This window comes from Numida meleagris, chromosome 19 (assembly GCF_002078875.1).
Source record: "Numida meleagris isolate 19003 breed g44 Domestic line chromosome 19, NumMel1.0, whole genome shotgun sequence".
NCBI lineage: Eukaryota > Metazoa > Chordata > Aves > Galliformes > Numididae > Numida > Numida meleagris.
In genome coordinates, this window is record NC_034427.1 from 5,989,749 (window position 1) to 6,009,600 (window position 19,852).

General features: G+C 38.6%; 1 protein-coding gene across 3 annotated transcripts in view; it reads right to left on the reverse strand.

Moving 5' to 3' along the window:
* The window catches only part of PREX1 (phosphatidylinositol-3,4,5-trisphosphate dependent Rac exchange factor 1), a 153,343-nt gene that overhangs the window by 21,516 nt on the left and 111,975 nt on the right, over window positions 1-19,852 (reverse strand). For 2 of the 3 annotated variants that reach the window (XM_021416450.1, XM_021416448.1), the window contains exons 15-25: window positions 17,918-17,990; window positions 16,460-16,602; window positions 11,294-11,386; window positions 7,766-7,914; window positions 6,802-6,887; window positions 6,355-6,491; window positions 5,756-5,927; window positions 3,605-3,792; window positions 2,882-3,043; window positions 2,103-2,313; window positions 669-930 (exon numbers count right to left, since the gene is read on the reverse strand). In XM_021416450.1, the coding sequence (XP_021272125.1) occupies window positions 669-930; window positions 2,103-2,313; window positions 2,882-3,043; window positions 3,605-3,792; window positions 5,756-5,927; window positions 6,355-6,491; window positions 6,802-6,887; window positions 7,766-7,914; window positions 11,294-11,386; window positions 16,460-16,602; window positions 17,918-17,990 (1,676 nt within the window). The remainder of the gene's footprint in view (window positions 1-668; window positions 931-2,102; window positions 2,314-2,881; window positions 3,044-3,604; window positions 3,793-5,755; window positions 5,928-6,354; window positions 6,492-6,801; window positions 6,888-7,765; window positions 7,915-11,293; window positions 11,387-16,459; window positions 16,603-17,917; window positions 17,991-19,852) is intronic. The other variant, XM_021416449.1, reaches the window with a different exon arrangement.

Sequence of the window (19,852 nt, forward strand, 5' to 3'; positions counted from 1 at the left end):
TTCTCCCCTGGGGAAGTGCTTGAGCTCACAGGTTCTCCCCAGCAGCTCTTTTTCTTTCTGAAATATGTTTGAGCCAAGGCACTACATGCTTTCTGATCAGTTTAAGTTTTGGTGCATGATGGTCTTTTCTCTTTTGTTAATGAGATGGCTGGAAGCAGCTGTGGCCTCATGCCACAGTGATCACCCTTGCTACACCTGCTAATCCTTCCATTTATGTCCAATACACAGACCAACTATTCAAATCCATAATTACTATTTATAAGAGACCTGTGATGATGAAAAGAAAAAAGGAAAATGTATGTGTCAAAGAGAAAGGAAAATCACAAGTTTTGTTTAGAATGGCTTATGACAGACAAAACCTTAAGGCTAGGCACTTTGTACAGAATTCCAAAACCACTGGCACCCAAAACACTCTTATCTGTTAATATTGCATACCTTAAGCAAAACAGTGGCTGTTGGATTCAGGTAGACTTTTAGGTGCCAAGGGCAATAGTAAACACATGAGCGGATCTGCATGGGATGGGTTTGGCACTTCATAACAATCAATGAGCTGTAATGCAAGTGTAATAAGAGTGTAGCAATAGGGGCTGATAACGAGATTTCTGGGGTTAATGTCTCCCTTTTAATCAGAATTGCTCTCTGCAGTGCATAGTAGATTCTTTACTCACTTATTTATCTGAACGACATATTGCTTCATTTCCTTCACTGCAATGTCAAGTTTGTTAAAAAGGTGCAAGTATGAGTCCTGTATTTCTCGATCTTCCTGTTTGAGCAGAAAACTGAGTCCCCTTTCTTCCTGACTTGCTCCTCCATTCTGTTGGCCAAAGCTACCATCAAGATCTCCATCTTCTGGGGTCAGACATCTCCAGGATGGTGCAGCCATAGTGGTGATGCAATGTTGAGTATACGAGACTGGATTTACGGTACCTACTAAACGTTAAAGGGTCTAGTTAGAATGGCTCTCATGAATTTCCACACTCCAACCCAATAATGCTAGTTTAGGATAGGTAGAATTTAAATATAAAAAAAATAGATTTTCACATTGTTATTTTACATAAATTATATTCCATTACAAAAGCTTTTTTTTTTTCTTTTTCATTATCCCGGTCAAACCAACTAGGTGTTTTGAATTTACTACAGTGCAGAGACAGGTTAAGTAACAGGAGTAATGACAGCAAGTATCCACTCATATACTATCTATTTTGTCCATTTGAGTATCTAAATGCATTTGTTGTTAATGAATTCCACCTCTTGACAGCTGATCTGTGTTATTATTCTTCCAGCTTTAAAAACATTTACATAAACACACACACAAATATATAAATATATATATATCAAGAAATAGGATGATGTAATTACAGAAGATAAAATACTTTTTCATTTAAAATGCTGGTGGTTTTGATATGGTCATATTTAAAATGCTATGGAATTTTAATATCTTCAAGTAAGTGGGTCTTCTTTATTGATTCATTTTGAATAAAAGCAACATATTCTTCAGTGGATTGGTTAGTCTACAATACCCTGTGTCTTTTCCAAACATTCTTGTACTCTGACCTTGTCAGACAATGAATCTGAAGCGTATTATGTGATCCTACGATGAGGAAATGTTGGAACTCAAATAGTCAGGTTGCAGCATAAATGCTATGTAGCAGCTACTTATCAAGAAGTACGTCCCCTTGAGACAGAATAGACACTTCCAGCTCCAAGATATGGAATTTTTTTACTAATCAGGAAAGAAAATAGTATTACACCTGATTGAACAAGTTTTCAACTTGAATATAGCCTCTCTTCAGTATAGAACCTTTTCTAGCACTACAATTAGCCCTCATTCAGTCAGTTCTGCTAAGTTCTCAGACACTTGGTTATCGTGAGATGATTATACTGGGTAGCTAGTAAAATGTTTGACCTCAAGCCTTTCTATGCATAAAGGCATTACTATTTTACATCACAAGAAGGTATCATTTTACTATAAAATTTTAAGGAGAAAACAAGGGTACTGGCAAGACTGTTTCAGTGGAACTAATTTTCACTGCACTGAGCACTGAAAAGACACAACTTTCTATGCAAATAAAAACCACTATGATTTGAAAGTTAATTATCACCTTGTTCTGGATCAAGACCAATAATAGAGGGTTTTCGTCCAATGCGAATGCTGAACGACCTCCCTGCTGAGGTAGTGTTCTTGGGGTATGACACCTCCATGAGGTTAATATGGCAATTGGTGGGGCAGAAATCCATGCTGTTGAGGGCATGTGGTTCCATGATGGCTTGTTTGAAGGCTGGGCTCACCTTTGTCTTTAATCCATCAGCAAACTGGGAGAAATAAAGCAAAGATATGCTACTTCATTTGCAAAAAAAAAAAATATGAGGCAATGTAGATAATCCTCTTCTCTTCCTGCTTCCTATTCAGAATCATATTATTTCTGCTACAGCTGAACAGCACATCCCCCATATAGTGCTCATAAAACAGCAAATGAAAGCAATTAGCAGTACTTTCTAGGGACTTCTTTTCAAACAACTCAGGTTACTGCACAAAAGACCACACTTAGCTTGTTTACACTTTGATATACTGTACATATGCTCATATTAATTCTACAGATCAAAGATTGATCATTCTGTTGTGGCCACATTTATACACTGATGTGGTGGAGATGAGCCTGCAATAATATTTTCCAACTCACAGCTCTGACAAGCCGAAAGGAGCGATTTACAGATTAGGTCCTTTGTCCTTGGAACTTACAATTTGAATAACACACAGAGCTGTTGTCATGCCACTAGGATAACTACCTGTAAAGCAGTTTGGATCCATTAATAAAGACTATCAAAACCCAGTTATCACTATGCAGTCTTTAGACTTCACCAATAACTAGTAGGGTCGTACCTCTTGGTAGTTTGCAAGCCGCCTGCTAATGCTTTCCAGCTTAGTGTCACAAATCTGCCGGAACTCATACTGGGGCATGGTGGCCACAGCGCTGCTTAGGGCTATAAGCCTTTTGCAATTCCTTACGAAGTGACTGTCTTCTGCAGCAAAGGCCTCTAAAATCTAAACAAAAAGACAGAATTTCAGTTACATAAGACTTGACTGGGAGGGAAAATTCCACTAAATAAATGGTAAATCCTGTATAATGCCACGCTTGAGTAAGGCTGCCTTCAGAAGAAGGCGTTATAACCACCTGAGAGCCATTAGCATGCCTACTCCTCAGACAAACAAAACATTTCTCAGAAACTTTCAGAACAAATTGCTCAGAATATCCACCGTGCACTGCCAAGGTAACCTGGCTCTGGCACACTTTGACTTTCATGGAGCTTAACAATAACGTCACTGGGATGTGACAGAAACATTTACTATTATCTCATCATTGTGCATAGATGGATCAAAATACTAGGCACTGCTGTTTTCCAATAGCCATGATTCTATCTCCTTCTTTTAATGATCCATCCAGTCCATCAGATGGGGAAAAAAAAAATGCTTGATTTTTTTTCTAGAGTAAGGCAACTTCTTGGCTGAAGAGTTTACTCTTCAGTATCATCAAAAAGTACATTACCAGTCAGAAAACAGAAAGAATTCCAAAGCCTGTCAGTTCCAGAGAGACCAGTCAGGTACCTTTGCTGTGAGACAGAAGCAACCTCTTGGTTCCACAATTTTCTCCAGGACAAAGGATTTGATTCCTGCACTGCTGACATATTCGTATACCACTCCATGCTCCAGGTGGGTGTTATCCACAGTCAGGTTAATGAGAGGTATTTCTTCACCAGTTGTCAGTGGAGAGCTGATGGTCTGTTGTATCTGGGCTGGAAATAAAATAACTCATTAGAGGAGCACGAATATAGGCATGCAGAGGAAAGCGAAGTCTGTTGAGAGATATTAAGTGCAAAGTCTCTGAGCCACAGACTGCTAGAGCTTGGGAGGGTATTGTGAAGAAGATGTTTGCTGCTGACCACTACAAGAGAAAGTTTTAGATAATCCACATGCTCCAGTTCAGATTCTGATGTTCTTCCAAGTGTGCACGTTCACATACTTGCACAGGAGACTATTTAATTCTGTTCAGCATTCAGACACATAGTCCCCAGCAGAAGCTTTCAAAGGGAAGTGAAGTATGTTAATCTCAGAGGCTTGTTGTTTCTAACAACCCTCTGGAAGAATGCCACTTTTCTCTTGAAGTTTTAGGAAGTGTTCCAGATGCATTCTGTACAACTATAAGACTGAGACGGTAGGGCAGAAATGGGGTGAGGAGATAACATTTTTAAACACAGGCAATAACATTGTTACCAGAGAAGAAATTTAAATTCTAGCCAGATTGAGATTTCCCAGAGGACTGCTTCCTTGCCCTTACAAGGGCACCCCCTCCTGCTGTTCCAATGCCGAGCTGCACTGTTTGGCCATTAGGCTACCAGCCTCAGCAGTCCTTACCTAGGATTCACAGAGATGTTCTTGGAGAAGTTGCCAGTGGCATTCAGAGAATCCAGGCTCAGACCTTTGGAGTGGGTCTGGCTTCAGTATTCTCCCCTACCATCCACTTTTCCAAGCTGGAAGAAATATGTTCCCCCCACCTCTTGCTGACACAGTGGTAATGTGCTCTGAAAACTTGCTCCAGATCAAAATTATGTAAATGGAGTTAAATACAGCTACTTGCAGACCTTCCCCCTCAAGCTGCTACCACTCATAAATTCCTAGTTTGCAGGGGCTACCAAATGGTTCTAAAAATGCTGAGCCTTTCCATTTCAAAAACTGGCTTTTTTAAAGACAAGGGATGGGATCTGATTCCTTTGATGGTGTCCAACAGACTGAAAAATGTCAAAAACACTTGTCAAAGGCAGTACCTCAAGCCTGAATCCTGCTAGAATCCTACTTCTGCCAGTGTGTAAACACATTTGCTTCAGGCAGATAACACAGGTTATCTACATCTGCCTCTAAGTTGTGCCTAGACTTGTGCACACAGCTTTGCTTGCCTTTTTTTCTTTTTTTTTTTTTACAAGTTCTAAGAAGAATATATACTATACTTCTGGGGGGATAGCCTATAGTAAAAACTACAGAGCTAACATGTCAAATAGAGTCCACACACCTCATATGAGGAACCTCCTTTATTATTATTTTAAACTGCTCTTTGTCTCCTACTTAGATTTGCAAAGGACAGTTAATGCTGTGAGTCTCCTGCAGGCCTTTCATTGAGTAGCTTGGCACAAGAGAGGGCCTTGAGCCACAAGAATGGTTTTCTGGTGGGGTGTGTGCTGACCTAGCTGTGTGACACTGCATGATGCTGGTATGTGGCTTGATATCGAAGCAGTCAACAAAATAACTCAAATTATTACCTATCTTAGCATGAGAGACCCTAGTCATTTATTTTGGGACTGGGGCTATAACAGCAAATAAAAAGCAGACAAGCAACAGATTTTTTTCTCTACTTACGTAATAAATGACATTGCTACATATTATAAAGATTCTGTAAGGCACTAGCAGGAAACAGACATCTAAGAATTCATTTAGTGATTCTAAAATCCTATTTTCTGTTCAGGACAGAGCACATGACTTCAGAGGGTTGCAAGGGTACGATTTCTATGTGTACCTCTTTTTTTATTCCACTAAATAAATTGCAGTGTAAGAGTACTTCTTTTGACGGGCCTCATTTTATTACAAAGCTTTGCTAGCACAGGAGATATTCTGAAATAATCACTGCACTTTATATTTCTACTGCAGTTTTCCTTCTCTAAGCCCTCAATCTTCCCTAGGTTTCCTTCCCCCCATTAAAATCTTTACCTGATTCCTGGTGGATATTTTGAAGGGGATCCAATTCTTCATCTCCTGTCAGCGAAGAGTCTTCTTTGCTGGACCCTGGATGACTGCCATTCAGATACGCACTGGATGCTGCTTGCTGAACTCTGTCCTCTTCAGCATCTTCATGCGTTCTGTACACCCACTGGTACAATCCCTTTCAAGAAATTATGATCACTGTAAATGATGCCTGATGTCCATAGGTTTGGACTACAAAGGTGAATCTAGCTGCCAGTTTATTTTTATCTTCCTCACTGGCTGAAATATTAACATTCTCCCAGTATTCCTCTGAATTTCAGAGGCTAGAAAATTGAAATCAGTATCTGAGTGCAATTCTAGTCTTAGTAAGCAGCTAGTAATATTTAGTAGTGCATGAACTGACGTGCGTACTATTGGTACATGCTCTTGCAACTATACACAACTTGGGTTTACTGTATGCAGCTCTCTTGGTTATACTAAGACTTAGGCATGAGAGCAAGTTGAAAGAGACTTGTGTAAGTTGCTCTTATGAACATTTAGAGACTATAAAAACACAGAAGAAAGGGAAGAATTAGTGTACTTTCTTTGAGGTTTTGTATTCATACCAGCACTTCCTGCTGTTTGGTCCTGTATGCTGTAAAGTGCTCTAGAACATCCATATAATTTCCATGTGATGCATTACTCCCATTGACTTTCAAAATACATTGTCCTGGATGAAGGCCTACAGCTGCAGCCTCAGAACCTGAAAAAAGCAATAGGAAGGAAGTTAGACAGTAAAGCTCACTGACTTTGGAAGAGAAAATTGAAAAGTTTGGAAAGGGTTTCTGATAAAGAGCAACAAGAAAAACCAAATGAATGCTTCCAGGCTTTTGTTAAGTCCTTATTTGAAGAGAATTTAGTTGTATGAGACAAATATTATGCATCTATCCTTCAGATTTTCTGTAGTGCTGGGAGAAAAAGAAACTTGCATCTTGCTTAGTGTATGTACGCACACTCTTATATAAATGCATATATGTACTCCAGCTTAATTATATCACAGTCTTCCTACTTACCTCTTCCTACTGCATGAACATACGGTGGTGCTGCTCCCCGTATCTGAAAGCAAAGTGCTTCAGGACAGTCTGGGATTTTAATGATCCTGCAGGTAGATCAAGAGGAGGAGAAAGCAACATTTTAAGTTAGGCTGCGAGCTTTAGGCAATTCTAAAAACATCTTTCTTTGGCATTCACAACTGTGTTTTGGATAGAGGGAAGCATCCAAATAGTTTACAAGTAAATAACAAATAAAGGGACTCGGAATCATTGACTATATCTACATTCTCTAAGGCAGATGGGAGATTCTCTTTGTTAATTAAAATTCAGCACTTCCAAATTTATTCAGTTTTAAGCAAATAATGCGGGTCATAAACTTTCTATGGTATTCATATCCATATTTATTTCCATTTCCAGGGAAACCTCAGTGCAGCTGTACTGACTTACAGCAGCTGAGAATCTTTGCAACTAAAATAAATAGACTAGAATCCAGCATCAAGTGATAATTGGGAGATTCAATTCCATGGCAAATTCGAGGGCTACAGAATTCAACAATGTCAAAGATATTAACAGAATCAAGCTTCATAATAGAATACCATAACGGACTGAAAAAAGTATATGGCCTGATAGAGTTAGTCATCCAAAAGTAAGGCAAGCTTTAACAGAGCGGAAATTACTTTAACTTGAACACGCATTAGAGTCTGGGAAGTTCTATACATGAGACAAAATGACAGTCCTTATGGGTCAGGGTATTTTTTGTGCACAAAGAGGCCAAAAGTTAACTGCTATATAAAGAATCCTAACTCATTTTTAGAAGCATGGGGTTCATCACTAAAAACAATCTGTGACTTTTGTACCATCATCGTTTCTGTCATTTGTTTTCCTGTTGAACAGCTTCTGACTGGAAAGTGCTTACACAGTTATCACTACAAGCTGTAGAAAAAATATTTAGTAATTGAAAAATAATCCCCTTCTTGGCACTTACTCTTTTGATTTGACGGCTACCAGAAGCCGAAGTGGCCTTCGTGAGCAGAAGGACTGGTTTAAGATGGTTTCCACTTCTGTAAATGGGCGTAGGAAAACTAAGTCCTCATTGATGGAATAGATTTTCCTTCCTGCCTGCAGGCCAGCCATCTGTAAATGAAACCAACACCACAGAAAACTTTGGATCACTGGCAGTATCTCTGAAATTTCAGGCTCCAAGGTGTGTTCAGAGAGGTTCAACCACTATTGGCAGTTGATAATAAGTATAAATAGCAGTAGAGATGCATTTTAGCTTAGAATAGAATTTGTAAAGTTTAGTTTATTAATCAGTGTAAATCTTTATGCTATTTGCATTTAGAACCATAGAATCATTTAGCTTGGAAAAGACCCTAAGATCATCAAGCCCGACCATTTACTTACACTGGTGAGTTTATTACAAAGCAATAATTGTTACATTTCTCAAGTCATTATGGCTTAGGTCTGCTTTTCTCAGCGTAGCTCATACACTTAATGCATGTGCAGCTAACTGAAATCTTTGCATATCTGCAATCATTCTAGCAGTGGATGGCCTCTTTATATTACTAACTTATTGCTTGTGCATATGGGAAACCCACCTGCACACATAATCATAGTAAATCCATGAATATCTGAGGTGCACAGCTCCATATGAATCCCTACAAACTAGTAACTTTCAACTAAACATCTGTTACTCTATCGGGATTTAACTAACCAGGCTAATAACAAGTTGACAACCTGTCTAAGAGTAAAGACCTGCAATGTCACAGCACTTGCATTTTCTGGATAATGGATGTTCCTTATGACAACTCAGTGCAGTTGTCTGGATCCAGGCCACTGTACTTTCCCACACACTAGCAGCTTGCTATTTGTGATTCATCTGCATGGCCACTGGCCAAGCGGCTGCTCTTCAAACACGCGCTGCTCAAACACTAGACATCTGCTCATCACTTGACTGTTCACAGTAAGACAGCAACCACGCCTCCCAGGAGGATAATCTTTCTTACTGTTGTTCCCTTCTGATAGAAGATCATTCATAAACCAGCTCCAAGATTAGAAGTTGAGGAATAAGTCCAGCTATAATTAACCTACAAGTGAGCTGGCTTAGAAAAGAAAGTAAAGTCTGAACTGAGGAGGATGCTGACTGGTTATACAATGTATTCCTGAAGACACGTGAATTTGGGATAGGCATGGGATGTGCCACATTTAAAACCAAAAAGCCACCTGTGGCATGCGCATGAAGTTCAGTGCTGTGTGCCACGACAGCCTGTGCATGACAATTTTGATTCTGGTGTATTAGGAGATCAAAATGCCAAACTGAAAAGCAATGCATTGATCTTGAATAAATCCATGCAAGCTATAGATTTGTTTCCATTTCAGTTGGTGAATCTGGAATTGTACTCTGCTCTAAAGTCTGACAGTTCTCATTAATGTAATGTGCTGTGGTGGGCACTGTGAAGCAAAGCTGTATGTCTTAATTTTTGTCCCTGAAGAGTATGACAGCAGGCATATGGTCTGTAAATGGCCTACAGCTGCTGAGCTACACGGAATTACATGCTGGATATCCTTCTGGTATCACACAGCCATTAAAAAGCCCAAGACTGTAATTAAATACATTACTATTGGACTTCAGGTCTTTCCAGAATGAGCTGAGAGCCCTCCAGTTCGGAGACATGCAGATTTAGTTCTTTTCTTGAGCAATAATTTATGTTGAGGTTGAAAAGATGGGCTTCTGGTCACAAATAATTTGTCTTGGAAGATAAAGAAAAAGATTCCTTAGAAAATTGTGTGCTTCTGTTGTTTTAAAACACAAGCAGATTTGAAGGATATTCCACAGGCAGCTTGCCAAAGCAAGGACAGCAGGATTATCTATCAGGCAATGGTTTACAGAGGAGGTTTAAATTAATAACATTTTTGGCCAACCTATGTTGATTTTAAGGATGGAATCAGTTACCACAAAACAAATAAGAATCAGCAATGCTGAGATTATTTAATTATTAAACAAAAAAAAAAAAAAAGGAGAGGAGAGGAGAAAAGAGAAAAAAAAGTCAGTATTAAGCTTCAGCTCAAAATTCCTTCCTGTTTGACATTCCCTACTTGCTAAAATCAGCACGCTCAAGTCAGCTGTTTGCATTCGCTCAGCCATCCAGGCCTATCTGTAGCCTAAAGCTGTGATCAACAAATGAATGTAGACATTCAAATCCTGTAATAATTGTCCTGGACTTTTAATTGGAAATACTGCCTGTGTGCGCTGCCAGAGTTCTGTGAAACACTGGAAAAGTGATTGAGTCTCCTGTCTTATCTTTATAGGTGTAAAAAAAGGCATCTAAATAGCTTTGAAAGTATAGACTATCAATCTGTCCACACCTTGTTTCAGTAAATGGAAGAACACACCGTGTTCTTTGTTGAAGAGTTTAGTGTGGATAAGCAAATTATTAAGAAGTACTGAGATTGTTTGATATTTGGACTGCTATGTGCCTCAAAGAAACACAGTAAATACATTCTGTAGGTCTCTTCAAAAATACCAGGTCTCATGAGAGAATTTAGTGTATGCGTTTTAAGAAAAAAAAATCACAAATCTAAAGTTTCCACTCAAATATACCTGTTTCTTGTACATCTCCACTATCCCAAGCCAGCATTACCTGCTGTCTCTCAGCTTTATCTGGTTCTGTATCCTGGACTGCAACGAGAGGGGTGGCAGCAGAGACAGGGAGGTGATTGTCCCTCACTACCATGTAAGACCCCATCTGGAGTACTGTGTCCAGGCCTGGGATCCGTAGTACAGGAAGGATGCAGAGCTGTTGGAGAGGGCCCAGGGGGCCGCAGAGGGTTGGAGCACCTCTTCTATAAAGAAGGGTTGAAGGATTTGGGCTTGTTCAATTTGGAAAAGAGAAGGCTATGGGGAGACCTCATTGCAGCCTTCCAGTACTTGGAGGGAGCTTACAAGCGGGAGGGAGATGGACTTTTTACGCAAGCAGATAATGACAGCACAAGGGGGAATGGCTTTAATCTAAAAGAGGGGAGATTTAGGTTAGATGTTAGGAAGAAATTTACTCAGACGATGGTGAGGCGCTGGAACAGGTTGCCCAGAGAGGTTATGTGTGCCTCATCCCTGGAGGCATTCAAGGCCAGGCTGGATGGGGCCCTGGACCCTGAACTGGAAGCTGGCAACCTTGGCCATGGCAGGCAGTTGGCACTGGGTGATCTTCAGGGTCCCCTCCAACTTAAGCCATTCTATGATTCTGTGAACCAGAGATATCCTACCATCACATAAATATACTGATGCTGTCTGTCATTTATCAGAAATATTCAGCAAGGAAGTCACTCAAAGATGCCAAAACACTTGGTAATTTACATAAACACTTTATTACCACAGGAACTGTAGAAGACTTCAAATTTTCTGTTAGCTGCCTTTCAAAGAAACAGACTTTAAGAGGATAGTTTTATACCTTTTTAAAACATTGAAACATTATTAGCTAGGAAAACCAAAATATTTACAAATATCAGGCCTTACCTCTGCAGAAGACCCTCTTCGAACTGACTTCACCACAATTGCTTTGTTCTTTTCTTCTATGTCAAACCCGTAGTCATCCTCTTCAGGTAAAATCTTAAAAACAAAAAGAGCACCAGGCAATGCTTCATAAATACAGAGTGAGTTGAAAGGCTGAATAATGAAGTTCAGAAATTGGACGTTTCATTTTGAGCCATGATTGACGTAAGCTTAGAGACCTTAAGGACAAAAGGGACTACTGGGTCATTTGGTCTGAACTCCTACACAACATGAGCCTTTACATTTAATCTATTATTTCTGCATTGATTCCCTTAGAGCACTAAAGCAGAATTTCTTGGCGGTTATCCAGTTACGATCTGCAGTCTTTAAGAAGTGAAAAATGTATTCCACCCCCCTTGAGAGTTTGTTCCAATGGTTAATCAATCTCCCACTAAAAACAGGTGCTTCATTTCTCAATTGCTTTTGGTTTTAAATTCTAGCCCTTCATTTTTTCTTAAGATATTTCAGCTTTCAAGAATTCATTAATATTCTGTATTTTCCATCGCTAAATATACTTACAGACCAAAATGAAGTCATTTATTTATTGCTATCCATTTCAGATAAACTGGGCATCTCAGGCCTATTTCATATAGATAGATCTACATCACAACAGTTGGTCAGCTGGATTTAATCATAGTTGAGATGGGTAAGAGAGAAGAAGGTGCGAAGACATACAAGACTCATGTAATATGCTTAGTTTGTACGCTTCGTGGTTGGTAGAAGATTGCCGTTCTTGCTTCTGGGAGTCTGCTTCCTTTTATTTGCACTGAGGTCACAAACACCAGCCTTATAAATATATTTTAAAATCATACAAATTATGGCAAATATATCATTCACTCATCCTTTTCTAGCGGTTCATTAACAATAAAAAAAGCTTAACAACTCACTAACCATTTTAAAAAATAAACTAAGCCTGGCCTCTGGTAAGTGGACAAATGGAAATTCTAGCAGATAAACATCTTGCTGTGAGCTAATTCTACACATTTAAGAGCCATCCGATGAATCAGAATTGAGTTGAGAGGAAAAATAAAGCTATTTACAATCTAGCATGCCACTAGGAAAAGCATTACTGAGAATTACTTGATTCTGATTATTCCTGTTATCTCAGAATACTGCCCTTTTTCCACTAAAGCCAGTCGTCTTTAAAATGTTGTCCTTTTTCAGGAATTAACCTTAGAAAAAAAAAACAAAAAACCTGAAGAAATAGAATCATCCTTTCTTGCAAGAGCCCTATGGCCATGTTAAAATAGTGCTTGACACAACAGACCTGCATAGAAAAAATCCTCTCCAGAGGATGTTCAGATTAAATGACAAAAAGGAACGTAAACAAGATAAATGCCATTCTTAGATATTCCTAAGAAAACATTTTCAGAAACAATGCTCTTTAAAGGGTGCTCAATACAAGGAGAGCTTACAAAGTCAAGTACACCACCATTTTACCCCAATCCAACATGTACTTATAGCACTTCACATTTAGGATTAAACAGAGACCTTTTAGGATGCCTGACTCATCCAATTCTCGTTTTGCATTTGAAGGGACTGTTCAGTTTCTTTGGTTGGACTTTGAAAGCATAAGCAAAAAAGATATTTAAAAATTTAGAGGCTTTGATTTGCAAAACTTAAGAATCCATCAGCTACATAAATTTACATGGTCATTTGCATGCACCTATCATTAAAATGCATGAAGATCTTTTGTATGCTACCATTTTGAATAACCTATCTTCCTATTTCTTAGTACTGCAAAATCTATTGTTTGAAAGCAAAGAACCAAAACACATTTAAGAGTCCCCAGATGCATCAACATTAGGAACACTGATAAACATCAATGCATCAACATTAGGAACATGATAAACCATGTTGTAAAGAAAGAAATCTGACATGCTGTATACTGATGTTTCTGTACTAGCCTATGGATAATATTCTACATGCAATACTTGGAGAAGGCTATGATTCATTCTCTGTTATGAAATACCAATATCTTGCAATTCCCCAGCTGATCACCACTCATCCCTAAGGAGTCCAAACCAATTAACTAACTTGCCATCTACAAGAATTATTTCTATGCCCCAGAAATATAATCGGTTCTTTTGAACATTAAGGAAGCAGCTGTTTAATCTTGAAAAACAACCACATTAAAAAATGAATCCATATGAGATATAATGTTTAATATGTTTAATCAAATACAGAAGGCAAACGTAGTCAGAAGCTATTCAAAGAGAATTTCTGCAGAGATGGGAGAAGAAAAGCTATGCAAAGGAAGGCTTATTATACCTGTGTCTGTTACATTCACGAAGCATTTTGTCACATGGGTCATGACAGCAGTATGTACTGGTGTGGTACCTTTCCTGTATGAGGAGGATTATGGTGTCAGAAAATGTGTGGGGCACGGGGATGCTTATTGTTTACAAAGGAAGATTGGGCAGATTTCTAGGAGAATGAAGATGACACAGATGTGAGGTAGCTTGATATCAGCTTGTCCTCAGCTACAGTACAGCTTCCAGTACTGCATACATCTTGCTTGTGGTCATGCTAATATCAAGAAAGCATGAACAGTCGCAAAGTCCTGCAGATAGGCAGATAGATGAGATTTTGCATCCTAAATTTTGGATGATAAACTGAGTTATGGAACAACTTGAGGCCTTGCTCAGGCCATACAATGAGTTTAAGCGTGAAATTAAACTAAAACCCAGGTAGCCCTGACTTCTGTGCTCAAAAACACTAGCTTTCATTGATTACACTATCGTACTCAGACCCCTGAATGACTTGAATTCCAGCACATGCCACAGTCCTGGCTGTGAATTGCAGAGAGATACTGCAACTACTCTCTCATAGCTACTGCAACACTCTACTGGGAAGTAGTAACCCTGGAAGAATGCAGGAGATAACTGGTCTGGAAAGTTGAGATTTAGACTTAGAGTCCAGATCACCAATTCAGCATGACAGTTTTGAGAATGCTGCATAAAATGTACTCAGGTACCACCTTTGAAATCAACTGAAATGCTTTACTTTTGTGATCAGATATGTTGTGGTATATTAGTCTTCTGAAGACTCTAGCATTGTCTGTGTACCATTTACCTTAGGCATCTATGCTTTGATACTCAGCTCCAAGACAGCAGCTTTAATTTGCATTGCAGTTGGCCTGGGCTAACAAGTAGGTGTGCCGATCACAAGTTCACAGCATACTGCAGTAACCAAGTCACAATGCTTGGCATCAATCCAAAATCCAAAGTCTCTTCAACTATGCATAGAACATTGCATATTTTTTCAGTCCATCAGGATATACGTCCTTCAGTAAGAAACAATTGCACTAATAAATGTGTATCAAACTTTGTTTTAACTGCATTATTTCAAACTGAAAGCACTTTTTTCCTTGGTATTTCCAGTGATATATTGTCCAAAGCTTCTCTTGTTTTCCATTTTCAAGCTCACCCGTGACAGAGCAAACTTAGATGAATGGGTGGGATTTGTTGCACTAACCAACAAGGATTTCATGGAAGAAAAGCATGTCTCAAGAAACAGTACTGAAGAAATTCCATTAAACTTCCTATGGCGGGCTTGGGGGATGGGAAGCAGTTTGCTTAAGAGGCTTCAGTTTGTTCTGTTCCTTTATCGTAATAAATGATCATTACATTAACAGAAAACAGAATCAAGCAGCTTTAAATCTCTCATTTCAGGGCTAACACACTGTTGTTAGGTTTTGGAATTTTCTTTTTAACAGAGAACCTTGAATTGATGGAAAAAAGCGGAAGATACCAGTCAATCTGTTTCTTCTATCTTGTCTTGATAAGGAAGAAAACTAAAAATACCTGAACAGTGACAGTTCTTATCATTTAATGTGAAACTGATTGCTGAGTGCTTTGCAAATCGCAGGGGAAAAAGCACCCAAAGCGTAACACCTTTTAACTGCTTCCTTTTATCCAGCACTTCTCCGGGAGAATAATCATTTTGGTCTGACAGTGCAGTCTCCAGCATAGGATGCTAGAGGAACAATGCTGAGGTGCCATGGTGCTTTAAATATTACTTCTTGCCATTGAGACAAACACAGATTGGTCTCCTGGGAGACATGGCAACAGTGAGACAGTAAAGTTCGTGTGAACCACAGGGAAAATTTTCCCATGTAATGGACCTCTGGATCTTTTCCAACAATTCTGTTTTTGTAGTTTCTGACTCAAGCTTTTATCCAGCTCCTGCATTCTACTGTTGTTCAAAGGGAGAAAAAGATGGGCCTGAAGCCACTGGCAGTAAACAAGGATCTCAGAACAGAGAGCGTGCACAATCCAACTACCAAGCGCAAAGCAGCATTAGAATAATCCAAGCACCATAAGGACTGTGAAGGCATCTAGTGAGGTGGGAATATGGAGATAACAATAGTCTTGCAAAGGAATGAACATAAAGGACAATATTTTCTTGAAACTGTTTTCTGTAAACAAAATAAGTTTCAGATTTGATCCAGCAATGCAGGGCATATTCATATCACGTCTCAAAACATCTGTATTTTGATCAGTCCCTTAACTCCCATCTGAATCTACTGTCTATATAAAGATGCTGAAACTGTGTTTAAACTTTCTGGCAGACCACTCCCAAGATAATAATGCCCACTGCTTTCTCCTCCACCACACTAACACAGTGGTGTGTGCTCAGCAAACTCCAAGGCTATTAAGACAACATCCAGGTCCCAGCCCAATTCCAGAATGTCTCTCTCAAGGGCTTCAGGGGAAAAGAAAGGGTTGAGCTGTGAACTGGATGAAATGGTCATTATCTGTGAGCCTCCTCTTTTCTTGAGACCTATCAGAAATAGGCAGGAACTTACTTGCATTTCTTGTATGTGTCTGTAAGCTTTCAGGTAGTGCAGTAGGTCTGGTCACACGCTAGAGAACTTACAACTTACTCGTTTCTCTTGCTAGTAGAATAAGCTGTGTAGTCTACCCAGCTAGAAGAGTTGGAGCTACAGAAATTGGAGTTCAGCAGTAAAGGAGTTCAAGAATTAGGATTTTTGCAGTAAAGACAAGTCTAACTAAACTGTAATTCCAATTCTTATTCTACTCAATCATAATTTTCCTTCTCATTCTCTAGCATAAAACAATACCAATTTAATAGAAAAATAAAAGTTTGCATTAACATATTTCTTACCAGAAGACCCTTTCCCAGGATGTTTTCCACAAGCTTGAAGTCATTACGTAATTGTTTGCTCTTGGAACTGGTGCCTTCCATCTCTTCATCAGCATAAAAGCGGAAATATAAGGATTCATCCTTAAATTCACTTTTCTCCAGGACTGGAAACAACATACATGAAATACATACAAGCATTTATACAGAGAAAGAAAGAGAGAAAGAAAAAAAAAAGTTAAAGGAAATCCTAAATATTTCCCCTGTCTTTATAGACCAAAGACCAGATGCATTGTCAACTATTCAATTTTTAAGCTACTACTGTATTTTAGGGGCATACTTTTCTTCGCAGTGCATAGTAGTTCATGATATTAAGTTTGACTTCCTTGGCAAATATATTTCATACAAAATGTGAAAGATCCTCTTGGAAGAAAGATGCTACTCAATATCTTGTGCTTCTGTTCCATATCAAAAAGAATATGGTAAAACCATGCAAGGAAGAAAGAGGAATAAAATATCTGTTTAAAGGTAAGAGATATGGCTAAACAGACTAAGACTTCTCAATTAAAATGGTTTGAAAGAAAAATGAGATCTGTGAAATTCTAGAAGGCATGATAAAGTTCTTCACCACATTTTCAAGTATGAGACCTGGGAAGCCACAAAATAAAAGAAGCGAGTGACAATTTTGAACCTTCAGGAACTACTTCTTCGTTCAGGTATATTTACGCTGAGGAACTCCTTGCCAAAGTATATTGTGAATTCCAAGTGTTAACAGAGTCTCAAAAGAGATCAAATTCTTGAAAGAAAATCAATTATTCTTACATCCTTATCAAACACTACGCAAATTCTTTTTTAGTTACTTAAAATATTCCATTCTCATAAACACAGAAAGCAAGTGTTATTTATGACTTAAGCTAGATAATTTATTGGACAAATGCTGTTTTACTCTGAGGACTTTGCAATTTGACACCAATACAGATGTGGTTTGTTTACTTCCCCAGTTCAGCAGCAGCAGCACTGAGGATGGCTGATGCCTGACTTGGCAATTTGGTACTTCAGATTTGGAAGCTTCAGAGGTTCAGCTTCAAGGATTACATTTTTTGTCCAAGCAGCAGGAATTAGGCAATTTTACTTCGTACCAGACTTTTCTTGAGTGATGTTTCAGTACAGTACTTAGTTTATGCATTGGCCTGATGGCTCTGAAAGAGATGCAGCAAACAAATATTCCCCTTCGATATTGTCTAATCACTGCAGTGTTCACCATGGCCAATATCAAGGGGATTTACTTGCGAGAGTACTCAGCTCAGACATTTCACATTAAGCTCAAAGGTTGTTTTTAGATAGACCTGCTGGGATGCCAAGTGCTGTTTGCATGTCAGTATATATGGCGCAGTATATAGAAAAGGGATTTGCAGACACTGTCAGGTGGTATGACTGAAGAGCTCCTTTAATTGACTGTGGGGAGGGATATTGATGCATTACCATGGTGCATGAAACCATTATTGCAAAGTCCAACACCCAGTGCAACAGCTTCCTCACGAGTCTGACAGTCTCCCTAGAAACAAGAGAATAAATGTTACACCTCAGACAACTTCCTAAACCAAATTATTTCCCCATCACATGGCTTGTGGCTCTCAAATTAGCAAATGCTCTTTGTAGGGAACAATAGCAAGCAATTAATATAACTACCCCCCCACCCAAATCACATTAATTCCTATATTTAGCATCTTTTCCCTCTGACAGGAATTAGTAGGACAAAGACCAGGATTCTGGAACACAACTATTTAACCTACAAAGGAATACAACATTATCTCAAAGTAAAGACTTCTTATTTCAATTATAGTGTCAGACTTCAGGACCCATTAGGCACAGACAATAAAACTCATTCTTAGACAGAGAGGTTGAGAGATCTTATCTATACTCAAAACCCAAGGGAAAAAAAACAAAGTGTATTGCATGCGAACTCCAAAGGTTAAAATTGCAGCAGCACTCTATTTCCTTACACAGCAGTCTAACAAAGGATTCAGTTGCTCACTACCTGAAGCCTGGAGTGTAGTATTTCAAAATAGGTACCAAGGGTGACTTACAAATTTATTTTGAAAAAAAAGGCATTAAATGTTGCATTAAATTTTGTGTGCTTCACATCCTCCTAAGTAGAGCAGAAGCTGTTTGTCAGGCAAATACTGGCAAAGAAATACTTTGGTGTAAAGGTACTACGTAAACACAGAATCAGTTCTTTCAGTCAGTTACATTACTGGCTCTTGTTGAAGGATCTTCTGAGAGCAAGAAAACACACTTGCAAATCAAGAACTAAATACTATTGTATAGGCAAGAAAAAGACTGGGGCAGTTTTGGATGAACTGCACGATTATGTAATCACACAAGGAGAGACAAAGCAAGGGGCTTCCATAAACCTGAAGCTTAATTTTTATTATAAATTAATTTCAGTCTCTGTAAGTCTTTCCTCACTTTCAACAGCCTGCCATGTGACAGTTCTCATGGCTTACTCTGCAATAATTTATGGGATAAATGGGTAGTTTACTTTACAGAGGTTGGGGCTTAATAATCTAATTTATTCTTTCAACTGTAAATAAACTGGGAGATAAGAGATTTCTACTGTTATTTTTTTGACCTTTAGAAGTCTGTTTTTGTTTCAGGCAACAATATGTGTGTAGGAAGGCCATAAAACATATGCAACTTGTACTATATCAGTCTACTCCTGATGCTTGACCTCAAAACATTTCCCTAGCAAAACAGCACTCTCTAATTAGAGAAGGTATCAGGTAGTTATCAAATCAGACACCATCACCAATATTTTCAAGAACAGATGCCTAATATTAAATTGACACATTAATATTTGAGCAGTTAAATAAACACAGTGCTTTACAAAAAGCTGAGCATGCAATAACTCTCACTAAAATTTATCGTTAGCTAGTATGGCCACTGAAAATAATTCAATCAGGTATGAAATCCCCAAGCAAATCCCCTTGAAAACTACTGTTTGTAAGAACCTAGAAGTGAAAACTGATTTAGCTATAAAGAGTGGAATTCATCTAAGTTGTAGACAGCGATTTAAATATTTAACAGTGTTCCCTTTTAACGTAACACAGAAAAATTTCCCTCATCCTTGCACCTGTGTACGTGTATGCATGCACGTATGTACATCATGCAAATTACACAGTGTTCTATATCTCCATTTCAGGCTTTAGTACAATCTGGTTCAGTCTTAATCTAAAGATCAGTAAATAGAGAAGTAATAACGTACTAACACTACAGAAAGAAAAAAAAGTGGGGAAGGAAATGAGCGAATTTTTCCCAGAGTGAGAGCTGATCTTTTACACTGATATTTGTGTCTTTCTACTGTCTGTGGTACTGATTAGCGATTGTAACGGCCCGATTAGCCTGATTACAAATCCG